Source organism: Triturus cristatus, chromosome 2_1, assembly GCF_964204655.1.
Source record: "Triturus cristatus chromosome 2_1, aTriCri1.1, whole genome shotgun sequence".
Taxonomy (NCBI): Eukaryota; Metazoa; Chordata; class Amphibia; order Caudata; family Salamandridae; genus Triturus; species Triturus cristatus.
Window position 1 is genome coordinate 236,642,610 of NC_140581.1, and position 22,200 is coordinate 236,664,809.

Consider the following 22,200-nt stretch of genomic DNA (forward strand, 5'->3'; position numbering starts at 1 on the left):
TCACTGTGGGTTGTGATTGACACAGAGTCGCCCACCCATACAGTGACACATACTGCATTCCATGGGAGAAGGACGTCACCTTATCACTTGGTTTTACAAACCCATTAAAGAGCATACTGGAGTCCCACTGACTTAAGTGGTAGTTGAAGCAGGATTTGGAGCACCCCTTACATGACACTGAATATGTACGGGCTCTCGAATCTCCCCACGTTATCTCCAGACATTGCACGATTTAAGAACATTCAATATATGATACTCATAGGGCTTACATCACACCTTCCAGATTAAACCACATGTTCCCAACTGCCAACCTTACCTGCCCCAGATTACAAGCTCAATCAGCTGACTTTTAACACTTGCTTTCGTCATGCCCTAATATAAACGGCTTCTGGCATTCTACACACACTCGGTTAGCCGCCGTTATGGAGCTCATAACACTCAAATCATGGGAGGCCACAGCACTGGGCATATTTCCCAATAGGACCATAAACTGTGGCACGCTTGCTAATCTAACCCTTCTTTCGGCTACAAGCCTGCTGACCATGCAATGGCGTGCACAGCAGCCCCTGTCCTCCTCCCAGTGGCAGTGGGCTCTACTCCATTTGAGTGATGCGAAGATTCTGCGTTGCACTGGGAAGAAGCCCGAACAATCCGGAGACGCCACATAGCAGCAGCCTGGGACACCATGCTAACGTAATTCATATAATTTATGGCTGACAACACCTCCTGCACCTGCATCTCTCTACTTATTCTCACCTTCCAGACCCGGCGCCAGCCAATATATCCTTAAGGTTCGGTTCTGTGTTCCAGTTGCTATTAGATACTCAGAATGTTCCAGGGTTCCCACCTGGTCTATGCAATCCCCCCCTCCCCCCCCCCCCCCCCAAATCCTTTCATCCGCCTATCCATGTTATATGCTTGTGCGTTCCACTTTGTTAGCCTTCTCCAAGTGGAAGTTTCCTAACTTTGCCAACCTTCTCCTGTACTTTGATGGAGGCCCCAAATATTCAGTAGTATCTAATCATATTTAGATCACGCAACTTTGCTGAAACATTTCCATAAGCAAGTGATGAATTATAAACCTGGCTCAGCCAAATATTTAAGACTCAAAGCTAGTCACCTGTTGATGATCATTTGCATTATATATTAAATGTCTTGTAATATCACTCTAATGAGATCTCTCCTAATGTACACAGTTGAATAATGCTTGTCAAAATGTATTACTGTGTTACACAGCATTATACAACCGAAAAATGTAATTGAAATTAATTAAAATGAAACAGTGTAACTGTGATCGGTTTCCGGGAGTAAACAACACTCAATAAAAACATTTCTAAAAGTAGCAAGAACCATTTTAACATGTTCTAAAATGTTAAGTGGTGTTGTGTTCTCACAGCTATAGGAAATTATAAGGAAAGATGAAAGAAGGGTAAGGATTCATCACTAAATTATGTACACAGGAATAAGTGATGTTATTACCATTAAATAAGTCATGCAGTATAACATTTGGAAAAAACTGCATGGGCAGGTGACTAACATCTAGGCACAAAACACACCAGCACCCCCTTCTTCATGAGAGTAACTGCTAAAGTTGACTTTTTTATCCAGAGTTTTTCGAAAATATTGACTTCAGTGTTGAAGACAAATATGAAAAACGGGCCACGGGAGGGACTTTTTCTCAACTTAAGTTCCACCCCCCCCCCCCCCCCCTTTACTGGAGCCTGCCAATGATTCACTTGTGCTCCTCAAATGCCATTGGCCATCTGATGTGCACTCTTACATTCTCTTTCTTGGGGGCAGATATGGCATTGAAAATAAAGAGTATACATCTGTAGTGCCAATGCCTTAGAAAAACTGAGGATAGATAATCCCAGTGGCTTTAAAATAAATAGGAAGTGGAACATTTATTTCCTCAGCAAAATGTTTGCACGAAACACTATTGCATGTAAAACTACGCATTTAATCTTGAGAGATTAGCAAACTTTAATACAATGACATTCCTGCTCTACAAATGCATCTGAATGGGTTTTATCTAACATCCTATTTAAAATGTCTGATGTACGAGGCCAAGAGTCTAAGATAATTAAAATCATGCAGGACAGCAGAGTGAAACACAAAAATAATTTCATTCGATGAAATCCTTCGTATCCGTTTGAAGGGGAATTGAGTACATCCTCTATTACATGATTGTGAGAGAGACAAATTAAACATTCAGAGGATGTGCCTTTATAGTAATAGTAATGTACAAACCCATCACTAACTTCACACTGAGTGTATATTATTTTCAGATTTACATCTGTGACCAGCTCTTCAACCCATGCTAATTTTATAAGCAAGAATACTGTCACCCAACACTGTAAAAAGCACACTTTGGTCTATATAACAAATAGTCACTTTGCCCTCTGTCATTCTTACAAAGTTCCACATTGCGGAATACAAATCTTGTAGTTGTAAATTGACAAAATTTCATCTTGAGAAATGGTCAAGTTGATATTCAGTCAAATTAAAGTAAAACGAATGGACTACTTGAAAAATGATTTCCCTCAAACCTGGTACCAAACCCCATTTCTGAGGTGCGAAAAATAACTAATGCTTCATACAACTGAAGGAGAACTACTTCTTTTGAATTACTTCTTTGGTAGAAGAATATGAAAATTGTTGCAGTAGTTTGTTTTCTGTGTTGACTGTAATCTTGACAGAAAATGAACAATGAATAGAAAGAAAATAATAAAACCTACAATGTGTTTTCATCAGAAAAGTTCAATAAGTATGTCTACATAAAGCAGAGTATCAATTATGTCAATTTATTCCATGGTCATACTTTATGCAGTGCCTTTGCCTCATGTAGTAGCACTTTTTGAAACCTGGAGAGTCCACTGTCTGGTGTATAATTATACTGGATTAGTGATGATTGAAATGCTTGATATAATGCTAAGTGATGGTTAGTGTTAGCTCATTTACATGGATATGATGTGCCCAATATTTAAAGTGTACTGAGTGTAGGGGTGTGTTTGCAGCACAGCCTTCTTGCTAAATTTGTTTTATGGTTGTTCATTGTCTAAGCAGAACTATTACATCTCGTTTGTCACAGGAACCATGTAGTAGACTAACATTCACCCACAAGAACACATACTCATTTAATGAAAACTGAGTGTTATTCACAGTTCACACTTCTCTAATAATTCTTTAAGTGTTTCACTCTAAATCTCATTAGTCATACAACCCTATTCACAAAGGTAAGTCTGCATCGGTAGCTCTTCACCTACACCTTGGGTGTAATTCTCATGGGTGAAATACACCATTTCTATACGGAGATCTTCACCAAATGAAACCTACAAGTCTCTATACCCGTAAACGAGGGAGTGGAGACACCTCTGACCAACTTTACAACTGAAATGTTAATAATAGTAACTTTTTAGCTATTTGTGGAGATCTCCGCCAGTGGGTATAGATTTCTCTTTAGAAAGCAATAAAGAATTGTAATAAAATGTAATTTTAAAAAAAAATAGTAAAAAAAAATAAATAGTAAAGCGCATCTAATTAACTCCTATTCACATACGACTTCCACAGTAACAAGGAACAACAAACCTGCAGTAACCTCTAAATAATTATTACATTTTACCTTAATTTTTTTTTAATTTAAATTATTTTCTAAGTAATTTAAATTACCTATTAATTATCCCCCCCCCATCCCTAACAGTATCATCTGTGTTAAAGGGGACACCATTTTTTAAAGCAAATTATGTATTATTTGATATATAATTTCAATTGAAACAAAATAAACTATTATTTACCATATGTTTTGTGTGCATTAAAAAAACATGAACATTTAGAACAATAATAAGGCTGAATTAATTTAATTAGTTTAATTTAACATGTTATGTAAAATATTGCAGGATGTCCTGTGCAGTTTTCTATCTTGTGCTAAGGCACAGATTTTGGGGTAAACTGTCAGGTGTGGGCTTAGGCCCAGCTCTGTTATGCCTTATAGAAATGCAGTACAGACACAGTTCTTCTCATCAAACAGTTAATCATCACAAGCAGAAGTAAAGAGAAGTATTTACTTGCCACCACTAATGTTTTGCTGCACACATATGATATCTATCAGGAAGTTTTGAAAGCTTGCCAAGTCAGGCCTTCCATTGAAGGATTCAAGATTCTGGCCCTTTCTGTGCAGATGACGCTATCATTATCGCTCGCACCCTAAAAGGATTGCAGGTCCAACAAACAGTCATGGATAAGTGCTGCCAAGAAAACGGACTTAAAATGCACAGCCAAAATACAAATACGGTGTTCAAGAAAACTGGAGAAGCAAGAAAGTGTTTACTAACAGTGGGACAATCCTTGGAGAACCCCACTCTTTTTCATTTCTGGGTCTGACCATATCAAATACCCTACAGTGGTATACACACATTATAAAAGCAATAGAGAAATCAGATGTCCTTTCCCACGGGTATCGATTTTCACCGCACATCAATCCCGTGGTCTAGGAAAAGGCTGGAAGCCAAATCGCATAAGAACAACAACTCTGGGGCCTGGGCAACAACACGCTAAAATAAGCGGCCACAAAAGAATATTCTGAGTCACTACTGACACGAACTAGAATCTGACATTATATAAATCCCACATCCAGAAAAGATGACAGATGGCACCAATAGCATATGGACTGAAGAGTTTTAGGTAGGTCAGAAAAGATGTAGCAGATAATGTGTGGAAGGAGCACTTCTCCATGTGCATGAAGCCACAATATGCCGTATCTTGGGAGAATGTAGCTCAAGGACTCATATTCGCTCGGACAGGAGGTAACCTCAACTTGAGGCTTATGTCTGTAAAAAGAATTAATACAAATGTAAGTAAACACTTTTCCAATCTTTATGCGGGCTCAAAGCTCAGAGCACTGGAGAATGTTCATACAGCAGGCCAACCTGGTCTTTTTGATAACAGACAACATGTGCGATTTTACCTGGTGAAGCTAACAAACTTTCAACTTGATGTCCATTCCAAAACTTTCTCGGTTTAAATAACTTTCTGTTGAATGTCCTCGGTGTTGCAGTATTTTGCTCATTCTAAGTTATTGTCAAATTAATCCAGCATCAGAAAATGAGCAAGAAGCTTTATATTTTGAGTCGCCAATACCAATTCTGGCTCATTGTGGGGTAAAGAATGTTCGAAGAATATTACTAGCCTGTCACAAAGTAAACTCAGAATAACTGTTATTGAGTACTTCCAATATTACAATTTGTAAAGTGTCTGTTTCAGGGAAACCATTAACACACTAGAGTTATACAAGAGAACATGAATAATCTCTTGCAAAGTTCATGCTTTAAACCAGTCTTGGCCTGGGTATATCCAGCAACAATACTAGATAGATTTTAAAAAAAGACACAAACACTTGTGTTTCGATTTGTAACTCTTTTACGATTGAGGGGTTCAATCTAAGTCGGCATCAGATTAGTAAATGCAGTGATCTAACATCTGCATTCAATAAGGTAATGTTAATTACTTCTGCCATTGCCAGGAGTAGTTATGTGAGCCTACGTTGAGTGAGAAGAAACCAGCCAAAGAGCTGTGAATAACCACAAACTACCGGACATTCAGTCCGCGTTGAAGGGACTTGCATTCCCTCCCCCAAAATGTATACCTGACAATGCTGCAATTAAATCTCACAGGCAGCAATTCCACATCCACCGATATTTCCACCGTTCCACATTCTGCACATCAGGGATACAATTTTACATTCGTAAACTCATGGTTTTGCACCCCGGAGATGTTTACGAGTCTGGTCACTGTTTTTAACCTCACATTCGATTACTCGTGCCTGGATGCAGTGTTCGCTATTATTTACGCTTTTACTTGAAATAGGTAGGTAAATGTAGCAGCTTTTAAATGTGAAATTAATGCTGTCTTACTTGGATCTTTTTCAAACTCTATCCCTTCAATTATTTATGAATTACGTAAGCCTTATAAATAAGAAATGGAATATGAAATTATGCTCATAATACTTTCGGCAAGCAATCTGCGTATTCCATCTTATTGACAAAGTTGTCAATTAGCATTATAAGATGATTCAATTCAAAACGGAGCCACTTCCCTCGCCCTATAGGATTGTATGACCAAGCTTGAGTCGGTTTAAAGTTAAATCCCTTGATGTTACTGGCTTTACAAGAAGCAAATGTTTCAAGGAAGTTATCCAACCTAATGTTTGTGCTCCACCTCTAACACAATGCACCAGGAATACTGATTGGAGTTCATTCTCTCTGTAAAATGTATATGGTGGAATATGAATCATCTCAATTTATGTTGAGGGAGCAGAGTTTTTGAAATAGCAATCATTGTACAACTATATATATATTATTTATAACACTGCTTCCATAGCCTCGCTGCCATGCTGTATATCCTACCCCACAAGGTTATCCAAGTGAGCATTGATGACTTTCGTACCTCTCTATGAAGTGTGAGCAGGGCTGATGTGGGGACAAGGTGCAGGCAGTACACTAGCAAACCTGCTCCATGCTGCTGTTGCTTCCTCTATCCTTTTATGGTCTGGCTTGATAGTGCAGACATCATAAGGACATATTGCTGCCAACTCTTTAAATTATACATAGAAGGGGCTTTGGCTCCACTCAGAGGAGGGAGTATTATACGCTCAGCTCATGCTTTTGGTTAATTGGTGTCAGCGTTGGACTGGCCTACTGGGCACTCTGTCACTGCTAGAGGAGCCAGCTTGAAATGGCTCGGATGTACGCCATTTTGTTTTTGGTCCTGTGGGCCGTGACTGATTTAAAAGAACCGGCTTTCACATCGGCCCTTTGAACTGTCACTGCCCAAGTGCCCGACAGGCCAGCCCAATACTGTTTAGTGTATCATTTCACCTTCCACAAAGTCCCTCTAATAGAATGCATAAGGACAGTTTTTCTATATGAAAAGTGCACTCGATCATCAAACTTCGTGTAATATACAATTCTTTATCAGCTATATGGATTCTATATGGAAAGCAACCTTTTTTTTTTTACTACTTTTTCCTGCGTTAGCAAAGCCAATAAGGCAGATTTTAATAAACTGCATTTTTGAATGCCTCTATGTGTGGGTTGGCACATTAAATTCCAACCTTTTGGCTTTGCCAAGGACTGTTTCTCCCAGTGGGCAGGCCCCCATTACGCACACTTTTCGATGGAGCACAACCAAGGCCATAGACTGATCATCTTCATTTAGGTAAGGAAATTATTATGGTGACCAATCATCCAGTCTCAGGATGCAGGAAGTGCTGGCCCAGACTTAATACTGTACCCAGCAGCCATGTCTTATCTCCATACATGGGCCATATGGTTTCTAGAAGAGACAATCATGTCATGCGCAGAAATCTCTACATGATCAGGCTTACTTTACGAATGCTGGCAATGAAAGTATTGTGTGCTGAAGGCAAACACGTCTGCAGGCAACAAAATCAATACAAGGAGTTGCCTAAACAGAGTTTTGTAGAGATAATAATCCACAGATGGTAGTATGTGTGAGAGACAACAGCTGTATGCACGTGTGCTCTTGAGTGTGTAGGGTCTGTGATGACATTGTGGGTGCCAGGAGCTCTGAGGGAACATGTGAGAGCAATGTGTTGGAATGTGGGTAGCTAAAGTATGTGTTTAAATTTTAAAAGCGGACTGTTTCACCAAAGCCCATTGGTCCTGTGCGTTCTGCGATTGATCTGGTATGTATGTGTAATAGTGTGGTCTGTATAAACTTTAGTACATACTAGTGAAGTGAACAGTGTGGCTCCTGGTTGGGAGCTTTATTGTGCTGTGCATTATTGCATGTGCCTCCTGTTTTTGATTTGTATATGTGTACATTCCGTGTATTTCGGCAAACATTGACCACAGAAACAGAAAGCCTTTGAAGTTCAAATCCACAGGAAATAAAGGAAATTCTATAGAAGGGGGCCTCCCATGCTATGCCTCATGGAATAGAAATAGTACTGATTTGAAGACTTGGTTATTCACGGTTTAGGCACCCCTGCTTACAGTGAGTCAGTGTGTAGCGCCAGGACACCCATGGGTAGAAGTGCGCTTTATAAGCTTCGATAACATAACATTTAGTCCCAAATTATTTTGCATGATACATAATTCTGGATGCAAACAATGTGTACAGAAATCAGTCAAAAATGTTAAATCTCTTTACCTTGAGACCGGCTTCTGTATTTCAAAAGACTGCCTCCTAGGGTGGGGCTTCTGCAGACTCCTTTGGAAATTTCTGTGTAGCCACAATCTTGAACTTTGTTTATTTCTGTTTCCTGCAAAATAAAAGGAAACATGTTATGTGACTATAGTTGTCACTGTATAAATATCAACAGTACCTTTTTGAGCCTCTAATTTATATAAACTTCCATTTTTGTAAATAAAAATAAGGCTTGCATTATCCATTACATATTAGATGTATTTCGTGGAAACCCCTTATAATCCCCTACATATCAGCACTCTCCAGGCTTCCGGGACCCCCTTAACTTAGCTTAATGTGAGTCTTGATGCCTGCCTTCTCTCACCATCTGGCAGCTGGTCATGAGAAGGGGGTGGGTAGCACTGTTAATGGGCCAATGAGAGAATTGGGTTGCTCAGCTGCTTCCCACCCTCTCACACCATTGGGTGTAAGAAAGGATGAGGTAGAGCAGGGTTCTGAATAGGTTGGTAGGGAGGGAGAAAAAATCTCCAACCCCCCCTCCACACTCAACCCATTGGGAACTCTGTTCTCATTCCCTTACCCAAGTGACTCTCAATAGAATTAGCAAAATTATACCAATAGTTTAGTTTTGGGTCGTCAGATGCCTCTACACTTGAAAACAAGACATAGAAGCCTCACATAAACAGAAAATTAAATACATACCTGCTAAGACCCCACAGATCAATACACTGGTTCTAAAGCAGATTGCTCCTTTCACAATTGAATTTGCAATTGAGGTAAGAAAAACTAGACACGTCTAAGTGGCAGTTCTGCAATTCATTAAACAGGTACAACCGTGGAATAAGAGTGAGTCACCAAGACCACGGAAAGGTCCACTAACATTAGCACGCAGCGATCTGTTGATTGAAGCTTCAAAGATGTAAGTGAATGCTAGGCTCCTAAACACAAAAAGCCACTCTAAGCAACAGCTTCCATCGAATACCCAAAAGATGTCCAATAAATACTTACGCTCTACTCTAAGAGTATTGAATGGAACACATGAGTAGCACCCATAATCAACTACGCATCAGCCAGGTATGTTGAATAAACACTGCATGAGGCATGCTATATCACTCCAGACAGTTAGAGTGTGACAATGCTACCCTAGTAGCAATTGATTGTTACAGAAATTATAGAAAAAACTTACATATCCATCCCATGGAAAATACAAATTGAGTAGGATGGAATACCTTTTGGTAATATTAGAGGACTTGAATCTATCCTTTCACAGTTTTAATGTGGAGACTGAGAGCAGTATGGTTGTAAGTTTGAAGTTTACCGAGATGATGGCAACTGGTAAGGTCATTTCTGTCAAGAGCGTTTGTACTTTATCTTTAAAGAGAAGCAAGAGCCACCCATCCCTTTAAGGTATTTACAAAATGTAAGTCTTAAAGGAGTCCACTCCTATGTGAATACTCAAAGGGTTCAGTCAGTAATGGGATCTACTGAGCATTTCTATGTGGGTTTTTTTAGGAGCAAGGGTTGGTGATTACCGCTTGTAACCCTGAGAGGATAACAGAATTAAGATTTAGCTCTCCGATGTTAATCATCGAATTGGAAGAGAAATGATCAACTGAAGAATGGGGAGCAATCCTTCCCTCAAATACTAATGAGGACCAACACTTTTGGGGTTGGCATCTTGCGCCCCAATCATAATGATAACTCCACTTACTTTGTACATGTGTGAGTAGAACAACTGAGCCAGATGCCTGCACCTATGCATGGCTGTGGCTTAACAAATGTTGTCTGGGCCCCTTTGCTTATAGATGATCAAGTCAATAAGTCCAGTCAAGAGGAAAGTAAGGCAACAGTTACAGATTTTTTTAGATGGAAATCTTCAAGGGTTTATTCATTACCATTGTGGGAAAAAAACATACCTGTATTGGGGAGCCTACATAGAACTTACAATGTGATCCTCCTCCCTGTATGTTCGGGTTGACGCAAAACGTTCGGCCTCAATAGAAATCACAACATAAATTATCAAACTTTGTGTGATAATAGTTTGTGATAAGGATTTACAGATGGTATGGTGTCAGGCTTGTTTTTTTTTAACTCAGTTTAAGTTTTAAGAGACTCAAGTTCCTAACTGCACTGAGTAAATTGGGATAATGGCAAAGAGCAAAGGTTCTTTTAAGGGGGACAATGATTCATGGCTGACACAGGAAACTTGCTCTAGCAGTTAAATTGTGACTGGCAGCGAGATGATGAGCAGAGAGTTAAGCTGCTTTAAGACTGCAATTAATGAGTTTCTGCCACATCTAGAAAATTTGGTGAAGAAGAAATCATTGAGGTAATAGGCCACACCAGATTAAGTGCAACGGTGCACGGCTGTTGCAGGGCAAAAAATATATTAGGGCTCGCATGGGGCGATTCCATGAATGAATAGATGTGGTAAATAGTGAATTGTGGGGAAAATATTCTGCAAAGGCCAGAGGGACCACATGCATCCATGGGTTTATTGATCTCAAGTTGATTGGTGTCTTCTACACACATATTAGGATCACTGGAGAGCATAAACACAAACGATTGAGGAGTCAAAAGTGCAGAGTATTGTCACAATTAGAGTCAGGGCCCAGAGCAACTCAGCTAAACGTAAAACCAGAGTGGGCAGAAGGTTGCTTTCTATGTATTGTTGAGGGTGTTGCTAGATAATCTCCGTTCCTGGAGGTAGGGTCCACATACACTGCTTTAGAGGTAATGAACGGTCCTGAGGACGTGGGCAGCTAAGTCTCTGGGAGGAGAAATAGATCACGTACAAAAAAGAGCTCTAATTTCATTGCAGTGTTTATTAAAAAGCACCAGCAAGTAATTAAGTGAAGGTTTAGTCAAAGGCAAATCAAGAACAGTTTTTCTATTTTGTCGAAAATGTTATTATTTTGAATTAAATGTTTTAAATATGTGTGTGATTTTGGGTGTATTGGGTTTTGGTAGGGAGGAATTGTAATATTAATACAGTTGTAATTGTACAATTGTATATAAGTAGGCGTGGCTGAATGATTTTAGGAATTTGAAATGTAATATTTCTATAAGAATATATTTCTTGGAAATAAAGTATTTCTGTCCATCAAATAAAATCAAGTTTACAAACAGTGTCTTCAACTGCCAAGGCTATGTGTTGAGATGGACCTTATGCAACAGGAGCTCAACAATGCACTCTGGATAGTGCTGCGGAAGGTAAAACAGAACTTATTGTTGGATTTGGGGCAAAGTTGGAGCATCTGTGTGCCGGTAGAAAGGATACGCCCAGTAAAGGCAACATTGGAACTGGAAGAATAAACATGCCTGGCCTTGGGTCTGGCTGCTAGTGGGTGGGCAGACTGGCTTTAGATTGGAATGCCCACTTTGCATGTCTGCAGCTTCTTGGTACTTGTTTGTGTAGCATGGGGCAGTGGACATGGCCTTCTCCAGGGGTGCGGTTACTGTCCAAGCAGTCCAGAAGAGAAATAAAAGGGAGGAAGCAATATTAAATAGAAAATTCCCTTTTCCATTCCTGGATATTTTGTTGTCAGACGTTATCAGTGACAGGCACAACTTTCTATACGTTATGAGAGTTGTGAATTCAGACAGAAATAAGTGTGCCTTTGGAAAACAGTTTAGCAGCGGTGGAATCCAGTGCACATGCGCACACTAGTAGATGAATAAGTATCACCTACTTGTATTACGAGTCTTTTCAGTCCAGATAATCAACACACTTCACACATTGGGACATCTCCACATCCTCCAACACCCCCGCCCCCCAATGTTCGCACTGTGTGTATATGTGTCGGGCCCTGCTAACAAACAGTTGATTTTCTCAGGTGACAGGGTTGGCAATTTGGGGGGAGAACAACTGTTCATTTAAACAGAACACAAGGCTGACCCATTGATTTGCAGGACACAACCACCATAGACACAAAATCATCAGTCGTCCACAGCAAATAACGAGAAGAACATAACAAACACGTGGGCATTTTAGGTTGTCATCTAGACTAGCGTTACTTATAAACTGATTGACGTTTTAGCTTTGTGCTGTGACCCAGTGTGAGGACCTATGCATAGGCATGTCTACGAGCCCCTACACTTCACTGGCTTTTAAAATTGACTTGTAGTGTTCTTTCACAATGGTATAAGAACAGGAACTCGAGTTCATGTCAAAAATCTAATTTTTTTGTTCTGTTTCACTGAACACAAAGCCTCACATCTTGTGTGTATTAGTGCGGTTGCAGGGCTTGAAAACAACAAATTTCCACATGGCTGTGTGGCTTCAAGACACATCAAGTTAAAATTAAACTGTAAGTGTAGTGGAATGATTTTATTAGACCACCCACTCTCCGTGGTGGGCTGATGGCACTTGAATTCCCCATTTTATTTATTTTATTTATTTAAGGGTGCCTTAAGAGACCTTATACTTTAACTGCCTTAAACCAAAGAAACGGGTTTCACTCCAGCTAGTGGGTTCCACTGAAAGGGATGGTTTTCTTAAAACACCTACCTGCCAACCTAACCCTTTACTGATCATAAAATTCGGATTCATGTCTACCAGACTCATGGTCTATGATTAACGACTAAAATCCTGCGACATCACATCTGATAGTCGGCAACAAGCATTAGACACTCAGGAAAATACATTACAGGAAAGAGCTTCACTCTATCCCTTTGTGGCCATACAGATAATTCCATTCTGCATGATGAAAACATTTCCCTCCAGGCAAAGGTGTTGCTCAAAATGCCATTATTCCAATATATAACAGATTAAATAATAATATGACTGCTTCTGAACTCAAAAACGCCAGGAACCGTGTGTGGTCTGGTACCTGTGGCTCACCGGAAGGAATGACTAAGGACCAGTTATCTGCAGTAGGCCTCACTGCGCTAGGCTCAGCACCTTACTGTGGGAAGAAGGAGTGAGAGATGAGGCTAAAGATCCCCGTCTGATTTGTGGGATTCAAAATCTGAAAAGCTGCAGTTCCTTTTACTAAGTTGCAGTAAAACCCTACTGCCGAAGACGGCTGATGTTTTCGCAAGACCAACGCAACCAGCACCAATTGGATAAAGACCAACCTCCCCATCCTGTGATATCATTCCCACCGACCCAGCACAGGTCCATCTCTACTAAGCTCTTCAACACAAACTAAAGCTGTAGAGAACAGTGTTGTCCCAAACTGTCTTCAGTATCCACCAGTAAGACGAAAGCTCCAGCAACATTTGAAAAGAAGATACAACAAGGATAAGATGCCAAATAACCATGCAACCAACATTAGTCACCTTCCAACATCTCAATATTTGTATTTTAGAGAGCCTTTCTGACTTTGGCCAAGGTCCTTGTGAGAAGGTGCTTCCCTGAATTTTAAATTATTTTCCATTTACTGACCATGGTTTCTTCAGGTGCTCATTTAAATGGTTACTACCAGATATACGTAGTAAAATGGTTCAATCCATTGTTTTCCAATTTATCTTTGCTGATTTCAATAAAAGATGTTCCCCTTTTTTTTTTTTTTTTTAAATCAGGTAAACCTTGCATTTTTTATTCTGGTCCCTGGACTGTCACCTCACTGCTAAAATACGTCTTTAATATTAACACTTGAGTACAGCCCCTGCTACCACATGACAGGGCGACTTTAAGGAGATCTTTGGCTTGCTACTGTGAGGTCCACGCGACAAGGGTCTTGTGGAAGGTTTCATATGCCACTTATTGGTACCAGTGGTGCTAGAAATGACAGTGATGGAAAGGGCCCCACGTTTGAGCTTTGTACATTGATCCATTTTGTAAAAGATCTCTATTAAGTATCTGCAAGACTGGTCACTGGAAAACAACATCCAATTGAAAAGGTGTCCCCCGCCATGTCTGGGCTGGATGATCACATAAGATGTGTGAACAGAAGTCAATATGCCACAACAGGCCAGGTTCCTCCTACTGTGCTAGTACACTGCTACCATATTATTAACACCATAGGAACAGTCATAGAAAGTCATGAAAGCTGCAGATATCTAAACGGTCACAGGAAGGTTAAGGGGAACTGATACACTGCGGTATGCCATGTGGAATATTATCCCATGCTAAGTCAGCAAAGAGGTTCATCGCATCCCTGCATGCATGCAAAAAATGGATGCAGCTTGGACACAGTAACCCTGGGAGCTGCATCTGGTGCAGTGCTGGTACTGTGTCTATTTGTAATGCAAGATCTCAAAGTCTTCCCTTCAGCTTAAAGTACATATATTCAGTGCTGCTGCACTATTAAACCTTCATTTAATGCATTTTCCTTAAAGCTGGATACTGTGGACTTTGCCTCTTTTAAAGTTGTTATCAAGTATACATCTATTAAGGGACTAGCTTTTTGTTTTATTTTCCTTCTGTAGTAGGGGTCTTTTATCATTCGATTGTTTAGCTTCATTGTAATCATCCTGTAATAGTGTATGCGTTGTGTAAGATTGTCTAATGCGTTGGGAGGCTCTGGGCTCATAGATGGATGTCAACAACCGACTGATAGACAACCTTCATCCCATCACTGAACAGTGCTGAACGTGAACATCAAGGTCTGATATGCATTTCAAGAATGCTTCTACACTATCTGATGAAAGGGGGAACTGAACAGGTTAAAGATGACGTTATTTCTGGATAGAGTTTGGTTTCTGGCTCATGGCTCTTTCAGGGGTTTCAACACTGTTATGCCCAGCGGTTTTAAGATGACTAAGATGCATCAAAGACAGTCAAAATCCGCCATTCCAAATAGAATGAGTATGATACACGTGTCCAATAACCTGTGCTCACCCTCTGGTAGCTTATCACCGAGCAGTCAGGCTTATTCTCAAGGCACAAGTGTAAAGTATTGGCACAACACCCCCCCTCGCAACATACTGCGTACACTACAAAAAGACTTCACACCATATGTATAAAAACACTTGCCTTTGTATTACACACACTCACTGAAATTAAAATGAGATACACATTGTATATACACTTTACAGTTATATGCAATTGTCAGACTTATCCCATTGCAGAAAGGTCGAACAGCCACCAGTCTCTGACTACGCATCTTGACCTAGCCCCACAGTCCATTAACTCCACCAGCCAAGGATACACCTTGCCCAGGATGGCGCCCTGTTGACTAAACAGTCAAAACCACCTAACACGGAAACAAACAGTTACTTAGTTTCGTCCATCCGGATTAGACCTCCAGGCACCCAACAGAACCTGCACGAGTGTGGGATCGGATTCCCCCCGTACACAAAAGGTTGTGACCCAGGAAGCTGGCACGATCCACGTCTGGAGAAATGTTTTCCCACCAAGCGGAGGAGTGACCTGCCGTAGACCCCGACAGTCAGCTGCAGATGCTCACAAGGCACACAAAACCCATCAAGTCTCATCAAAGTGTTTCCCCAAACAAAGCACCCTATGGCGTGGGTCCAAGGAGAGGGAGCCAACAAACTCGGACAGAGGCCACGATGACTGGCACTGTCATCCTCCCGATCTGGAATCCAAAGGCAGTCTCAGCTCCCGGCTCAGGTTCCCCCAACACCCCTCGGACACCACACGCTTTGGAGCACAAGCGAGCACAGGCCTCCTGGTTACAAGCACGTGCCCCTCGGACTCTGCAAGCTTCCCCCGCACTCATCGAACTACTCACATCCCTGCACCTCAGATGGGTGCTGATCTTGTGCCCACAATCCTCTTGCACAGTGAGCTGATGGTGTATGTTACGGATGGTCCTTGTCCCAACCATGATCACTTCCATCTGTTTCTGCCTCACTCAATGCGGTCCTTACGATCTTGTGGAGACAGTGAGGCCCTTTGTGTCCTTGGAATCTCATGGACAGGAGGCCGCTCACTGACCCTTGGAGAGTACTTTAAGACCCAGGCCATGACAGCTGGCACTTAGCTGCAGGCAAGCAACGTGCAGGCAAAATCCACCGATTGATAGTCCCCTTCTTGGAGCACCAAGGCACCATAAGTGTGTAGATAGTCCAGTAGCAGTCTCTCTTGCCCTAATGATTCCTTGTGTCAATGTCCAGTATCGAACCAGTGTTGTATGGTTCCAAATTCAAAAGTGTCTCTACTTTTGGAGGCCAAAGCCCCAGTTGTTATACCGGCCATGACCTCTCTAAACTGTCCTGTCTCCCATCCCACCTGGGAGGTTTGATCACAATCTTTAGTGGGGCCAAGACCCTGCCACTTGGAATGCAGGTGCCAATTCCACCCCCAGGTAACTGTCCCTTCGAAAGGCCCCTTAGAGTCAGAGATCCACAGTTTCCTGTGAACCCCTCACGTATGGCCCTTTATCAGGAACGCACAAATGTGGCAGCCCCGGCAGCACTCAGTTGTGAATTAGGAGACAGGCCACTAGGCACAGAGAGCCACACACATCAAAATACCCACTTTCCCAAAGTGACATTTCCAGCACCGTAATGTCAAACACCCTCCCACTACCGGAGAGGATTCACCATTACAAACTCAACGATACCAAACACGATACTGTTAATATTCTGCCCATAGCAAATAATGCTCAAAAGTCTTTCCCTACACCCCCTCATGCTCATCCAATGAGAGAAGCAGGTCCCAATGACACTGGATGGTGTGTACCGAACACACCATCCACTGTCATTCATGACCCTTGCAGGTAACACATACACACACCTGCCCAACCTCTTCCCAACACCACACTCTGTCACCAGGGAGAAATCTGATATAGCAGGAGACATGCAGAACCTTGGTACACAGCTTTATAAATGCCAAACCGAGTAACAGCAACCTGTGCACACAGGCCCTACCAGGGCAAATGGCACAATCAATGAGCTACCTCTGTGGATGGCACAAACAGTGTGGCAGGCCACAGAGGCCCAATAGAGATACATACCCCTGGTATAGGTCTTACCCCATGACAAGGGACTTACAGCTAACTCAAAACAGCCAATCATGTATACACCAATCACCAGTATGTGTAAGATGAGTACAGGGCTTTGACACTGCACTGTAGTGCCAAACGTGCCCAAGTTCTACGGCTAGCATCCAGAGCAGCGGAAAACTGGACAGGAGAAAAGCAAAAAGTTGACAAAACGAACCCTAGAAAGGGTTATTTCCAACAAACACCAAACATTTTTTCATGAAAGAATTTTGAAATGTTTCCAACTAGTGAAGCCAGTTAGGAATGGTGATCTCAGCAGAATCTGGTTGATTCTGTACACTACTGCAAAGAACGCACTAATAAGGTTTGAGCCTAAATTTCTTAATAAAACTAATATTCAAGATGTAATGTCGGGTTCTACTTAGACTGATTTCAAGAGGATAAAAAAACAAAAAATATATATTTACACAACTGAAATCTAAAAGACCAGTCAATAGGACCCTTGTATTTAGGGGTAGCTTTAATACTACTTTATGGCATTTCTGTCAAATCCATTCTCAGCCAAAGAAAAACAAACATAAGAGGCTCTCAAGAAAGCAAACATACTTCAGTTTATTTCGGTTGTCTTGTGCTATACATCAGAGCTTTCTAATTAATGGGACATATGCATAATGGGTTTGCATCCACTAGTGAGGTGAGTATTCATGACATTTCCCTGAACTAACTCCTTCCCTACCCAACCCTAGAGATAAGACTGAAAATATATTTGTAGGATATATATAGTTCCATTTGTTATGCAATATTGTGGTTCATAAATACAGTTACAAAGATAAGAATCTGGATCCTTATGTGATTTGCTGTGTGTCAAATTATGTATTCAATTTTCTGCAGCTAGTGGTTCAGTGAGCTACCAGCTCATAATTGTTATCTCCTATGATGTGTAGGTCATGACTCATGATTTACTTAACCTGTTGTGTCACAGGGTATGACCAGTAGTGTCCCGAGGTTCAAGGGTTAAACTGACTTGTTGTAATGATCAGATGAGTGACAACGGTACTGTTTCTCATTCTATTACACATTTATCTCAGTAGTTGCACATGGATGTTCCTGTAATACCATGGACATGGCACAGAGTTCCAGGGATGTGATTGGAGAAGCATCAAGTTCATGTTCCCAGTCAATCACGTTGTGTGTTCACACACCTTCCACCAAATTGAGATCTACACTTTGTGCAAAAGAAGGCTTCAGTACGTATGCGAATCCGGCAGGAAAATCACTCCTGTATTTTCCTAACTGGGAAAGAAACAGTTATGGTGAAATTACAAGACCCTGAGAAACAGCAGAAGAATTGAATTGATATTTGTAATGTAATTGATAATAAATGGCGATAATGCTAAGAGGTGCAACAAATCTCTCACAGTGGATATTATGCAAAGTTCAAAGTGCTTTTGACTTACTAATCGAGTTTAAAATGTATAAACATGCCTACTCTCGAAGGAGGCTGAGAGAATTGGACACTGTTGTGTGGCTCTAGTTTAATAAGTAAACTCCAAAGTTTTATTTGTGAAGAATCTCAGGTTGACACTTTAAGTGCCCAATAGATTAATTGTGATGGCTAACTGCTGTTTTCTACTACTTTAACTACTTTATAAACAGCACTAAATTATATTAAAGAACCCCCATGGAGAAGTGCATTAACATACTTGTGAGTTTCCCCTCTAAGCCGAGCCTCTAGGGCACAAATGACCTGACCGTGACACGAGCAAGGCTTAAAAGAAAACATTTCCCAGACAAAATGGTAGATGTACTTTTTGCCAAGTTAAACTCGGAGTGAAAGTTACACTTTTCTGCGGGTGGTTTCTTAAAACTGTTTTGTGCGAGGCGCTCCTGCAATGCCTGAACTTTCACAGACTAACTCTGCGGAGATCAAACAGCGCGTCGGCCAGCGTTCCCCCAGTGTGCCCCAGGCTATGAAAATATGCACAGTAGTTGCACTCTGCATAGCAATCCTATTGTAGCAGCAGCTGCGCCGGATTACTTCTGAGCCTGCACTCCCATCAGGCCAACCCGACAAAGGGTGACGGGATTGGCCTTGGAACATGCGTAGCTGTCTGAGTCACGTGCAGGCAGCCCTGATGAATGGCAAATGCATGAACCATCGCGGGATTCCATACTTCATTGGGCGGGACAAACACACTCTGGTGACGCGCGCCAATCACAGCACAAGTCTGCGAGTGACCGGAATGTGAATGGGTCATTCATTTCTTGGTTCTTATTATTGTTTTAGATATTAGATATCGTGCAGACCCAGCTGCAAATATGCAGTGGAGCGAGCGCTCCACAGAGACATCAAGAGCGGAGAGAGGGATCTGCAGTTAAAATAAAAGGTTTTTGGAAAAAGGTTGCTTCAAAAATGCAGTAGACTTAACATTTATTTAATTTAATTAACAAAATGTTTTGTATTTTTTTAAACAAATAAAAAATGGTTGCCTTTAAATTAAACCTATGATTTTTTTCTGTAAATGCACCAGGCTCTTTGAAATACTTTGCTTCTATAGCAACTCTTCAACATTTTTTTCTGTAAATTGACTCATACCCTGGCAAGTGTGATCTCGGTATTCTGACGGTACGGTAAAGAGCTAGGGGAGAAGAGGAGGAGGAGCTCTGTTGAGGCCGCCCGCCCAGTTGCAGAGCGACCGGGTACACATTGAGTGTGAAGTGCACACAGTGCATCCCCTTCGTGCTGTCTGGCCAGTGTAAAGAAGGGCTAGGAGCCTGACTCGCTGCCAGTGGGTGTTGCTGGTCTAAAAGGCAAAGTAGGGCGGTTGCCCTTGGATCGGGTCAGCTTCGAACCATGCTTCCTAGAATGAATATAAAAGAAAAGGGCAAGAGAAGCCAGACGCGGACCGTGCAGGTAAGAGTGGTGGGACGGTGGGCCGTGTGGATGCGGGGGATTTTGACAGACAATGACGAGGGAAAATTAAATAAATAATTAATTTTCCCTCGTCGTTGTCTGTCGAAATCACCCCCACCTGGCATCACCGGCCAACCCCTCTTACCTGCACGGGCTACAGCTGAAGAGAACCCCAGAAATGAAGCAGTACTATTAAGTTACAGCTAAGCAACCAACACCAGCCACAAGGAATATTACAGCCTTTTACCGCCCCACCCAAGAAGGTAAAACTGAGTGTTGATTCGACTCAAAATATTTTACCAGCCTCCTTTAAATACCAAGAAACACTAACTATAAAAAACACTGACCTCGACAAAAACCCGATAATGAAGGATCTAACAGCACATCTTGAAGAACCATTACTAAATCTGGCACAAAGTGCTGGCGGATGAGACCTATAGACATGAGACAGAATTGGAAGGAGGAGGAAGTATCATGGTTTCATTTATTTATTCAAAATGTGTGCACACTCTCTGAAGGTACTCTAAAAAAAAATGGACCTCCTCGTAGAACTTTTGTAAGCCCTATCTAATAGGGTTATGACTATTAATAAGAAACTATCTTGTCCAGCGTAGAAAATTGATGCTAGTAGAAATCAAATTCGGTGAACGGGGATGAGCTACGCATGTTTTCCAGTATTAGATTAATTAGCCTCTATAACAGAAATGCTATATGCCGCAATTCACAAATTAAGAACTTGGATCGCAACTAATGATGTGGGGGGTGACGCAAACAAGGGCTAGAGTAACAAAATCTATGTTAAAGCAGATATACATGGAAAAAGTTTGCAAATTAAGCCATGGAGGATTCTGACAAAAACAGAGACAACCCGGCCTTGTGTGTAGTGATAGCCGGCCCAGCCTCACCAGAATATGCACCCACCCTTTCACAAAGAGCAAGAAAGTGCCTTTTTAACTGTAAGTACCAAACTGGGAAAGTATACGCCGGCACCACTAACGGCGAGTGGAAATCAGAGGAAGGTAATTTATTACCTAAGCTATTAGCCGTAGAACTATGGTTCAGGCCCTTATTTCATCTCGGTTAGACTATGCCAATACTCTTTGAACGGGTCTGCCTTTTTTTCTTTTAGATAGACTCAAAGTGGTTAGACCGCTGCAGCATGGGGCAACCTAAATCTTTTCTGAAAAATCTCGGTTAAGCCTCTTCAGTTTTCTCTTTATGGGCTCCCTATATGACAGAGATTCATTTTTAAGTCTCTCTGCCTAGTGTTTAAAGCAATAAAAGGAAGGGGTCCCATCTATCTCTTGAGGGAGATCTTTCTCTACTCCCCAGCTCGCACTTTGTATTCTTACGGTACTGGTGTACACCAGGTCCCTACATTTAGACGCTGCCATACTGAGGCACACTATTTCTTTTATTATATAGCCAAGATCTGGAACTCTATGCCAGTTGGACTGAGGCTGTCTCCTGATCACTCTACTTTCAGAAAGATTCAAAAGCCTGGCTGTTTAGATAATTGTAGTATGCATGCCATATCTATCTGATATTTAGCATAGCGCCAGGACACCCCTTTCACGGGGTAGCAGCTCGCTTTAGAAATGTTGCTCATTCATTCATTAATCAATATTTACTTGTCAACAAACACTCTAGTGTCAGTCAATCATTGAAACAACATGCTGGAACCAGAAATGAGAAAAATGGGAGTGAGAATCCGAACTGATCATTCCAATCTCCAATTTCCACCCAAGCAAAGAAGTTTCATAATGTAAAATAGAAATTAGCCCGTAGAACTCTGGGTTACTTCAAGAGCCTTCTTCAATCCTTTGGGTGGTATGAATGCACATACCTTCATACATACACCCACGCACCAAACATAAAATATACCTGCGCTGCAGCACAGAGGCAAAGCCCCTCCATGGACGAAGGATTACATCAAATTAAGCGTCAGAATGATGAGCAAACAAGAATGCTCTACTATGAGGCATTGAGGAGTGGGCCGAAACAGGGAATGAATGGCTCCAAACTCTGGCCCTCAAGTCCAAACTTAAACACCGTTGTCGATCCACCCACTTTCAATGGATGTAAACGCACTTGGAGTGGCCACATGTAGTGTGCAATTTAGCAAGGAGGACACAGTAGGAACACTGTGCTGCACAGGGATTCAAGATGTATAGTTACTAGTGTTGGTGCTAAATGGGCAGAAACTGTAAGATCAAGGGAACTCACTTTCAAGGGGCCGAGCAGGTCTCAGACACATGCAGA

The 22,200-nt window shown here is 41.5% G+C and overlaps 1 protein-coding gene across 5 annotated transcripts in view; it reads right to left on the reverse strand.

Moving 5' to 3' along the window:
- PDZD2 (PDZ domain containing 2) overlaps positions 1-22,200 on the reverse strand; it is a 1,178,280-nt gene that overhangs the window by 252,261 nt on the left and 903,819 nt on the right. For all 5 annotated transcript variants that reach the window (XM_085630570.1, XM_085630578.1, XM_085630563.1 and 2 more), the window contains one exon: positions 8,170-8,281. In XM_085630570.1, coding sequence (XP_085486696.1) covers positions 8,170-8,281 — 112 coding nt within the window. The remainder of the gene's footprint in view (positions 1-8,169; positions 8,282-22,200) is intronic.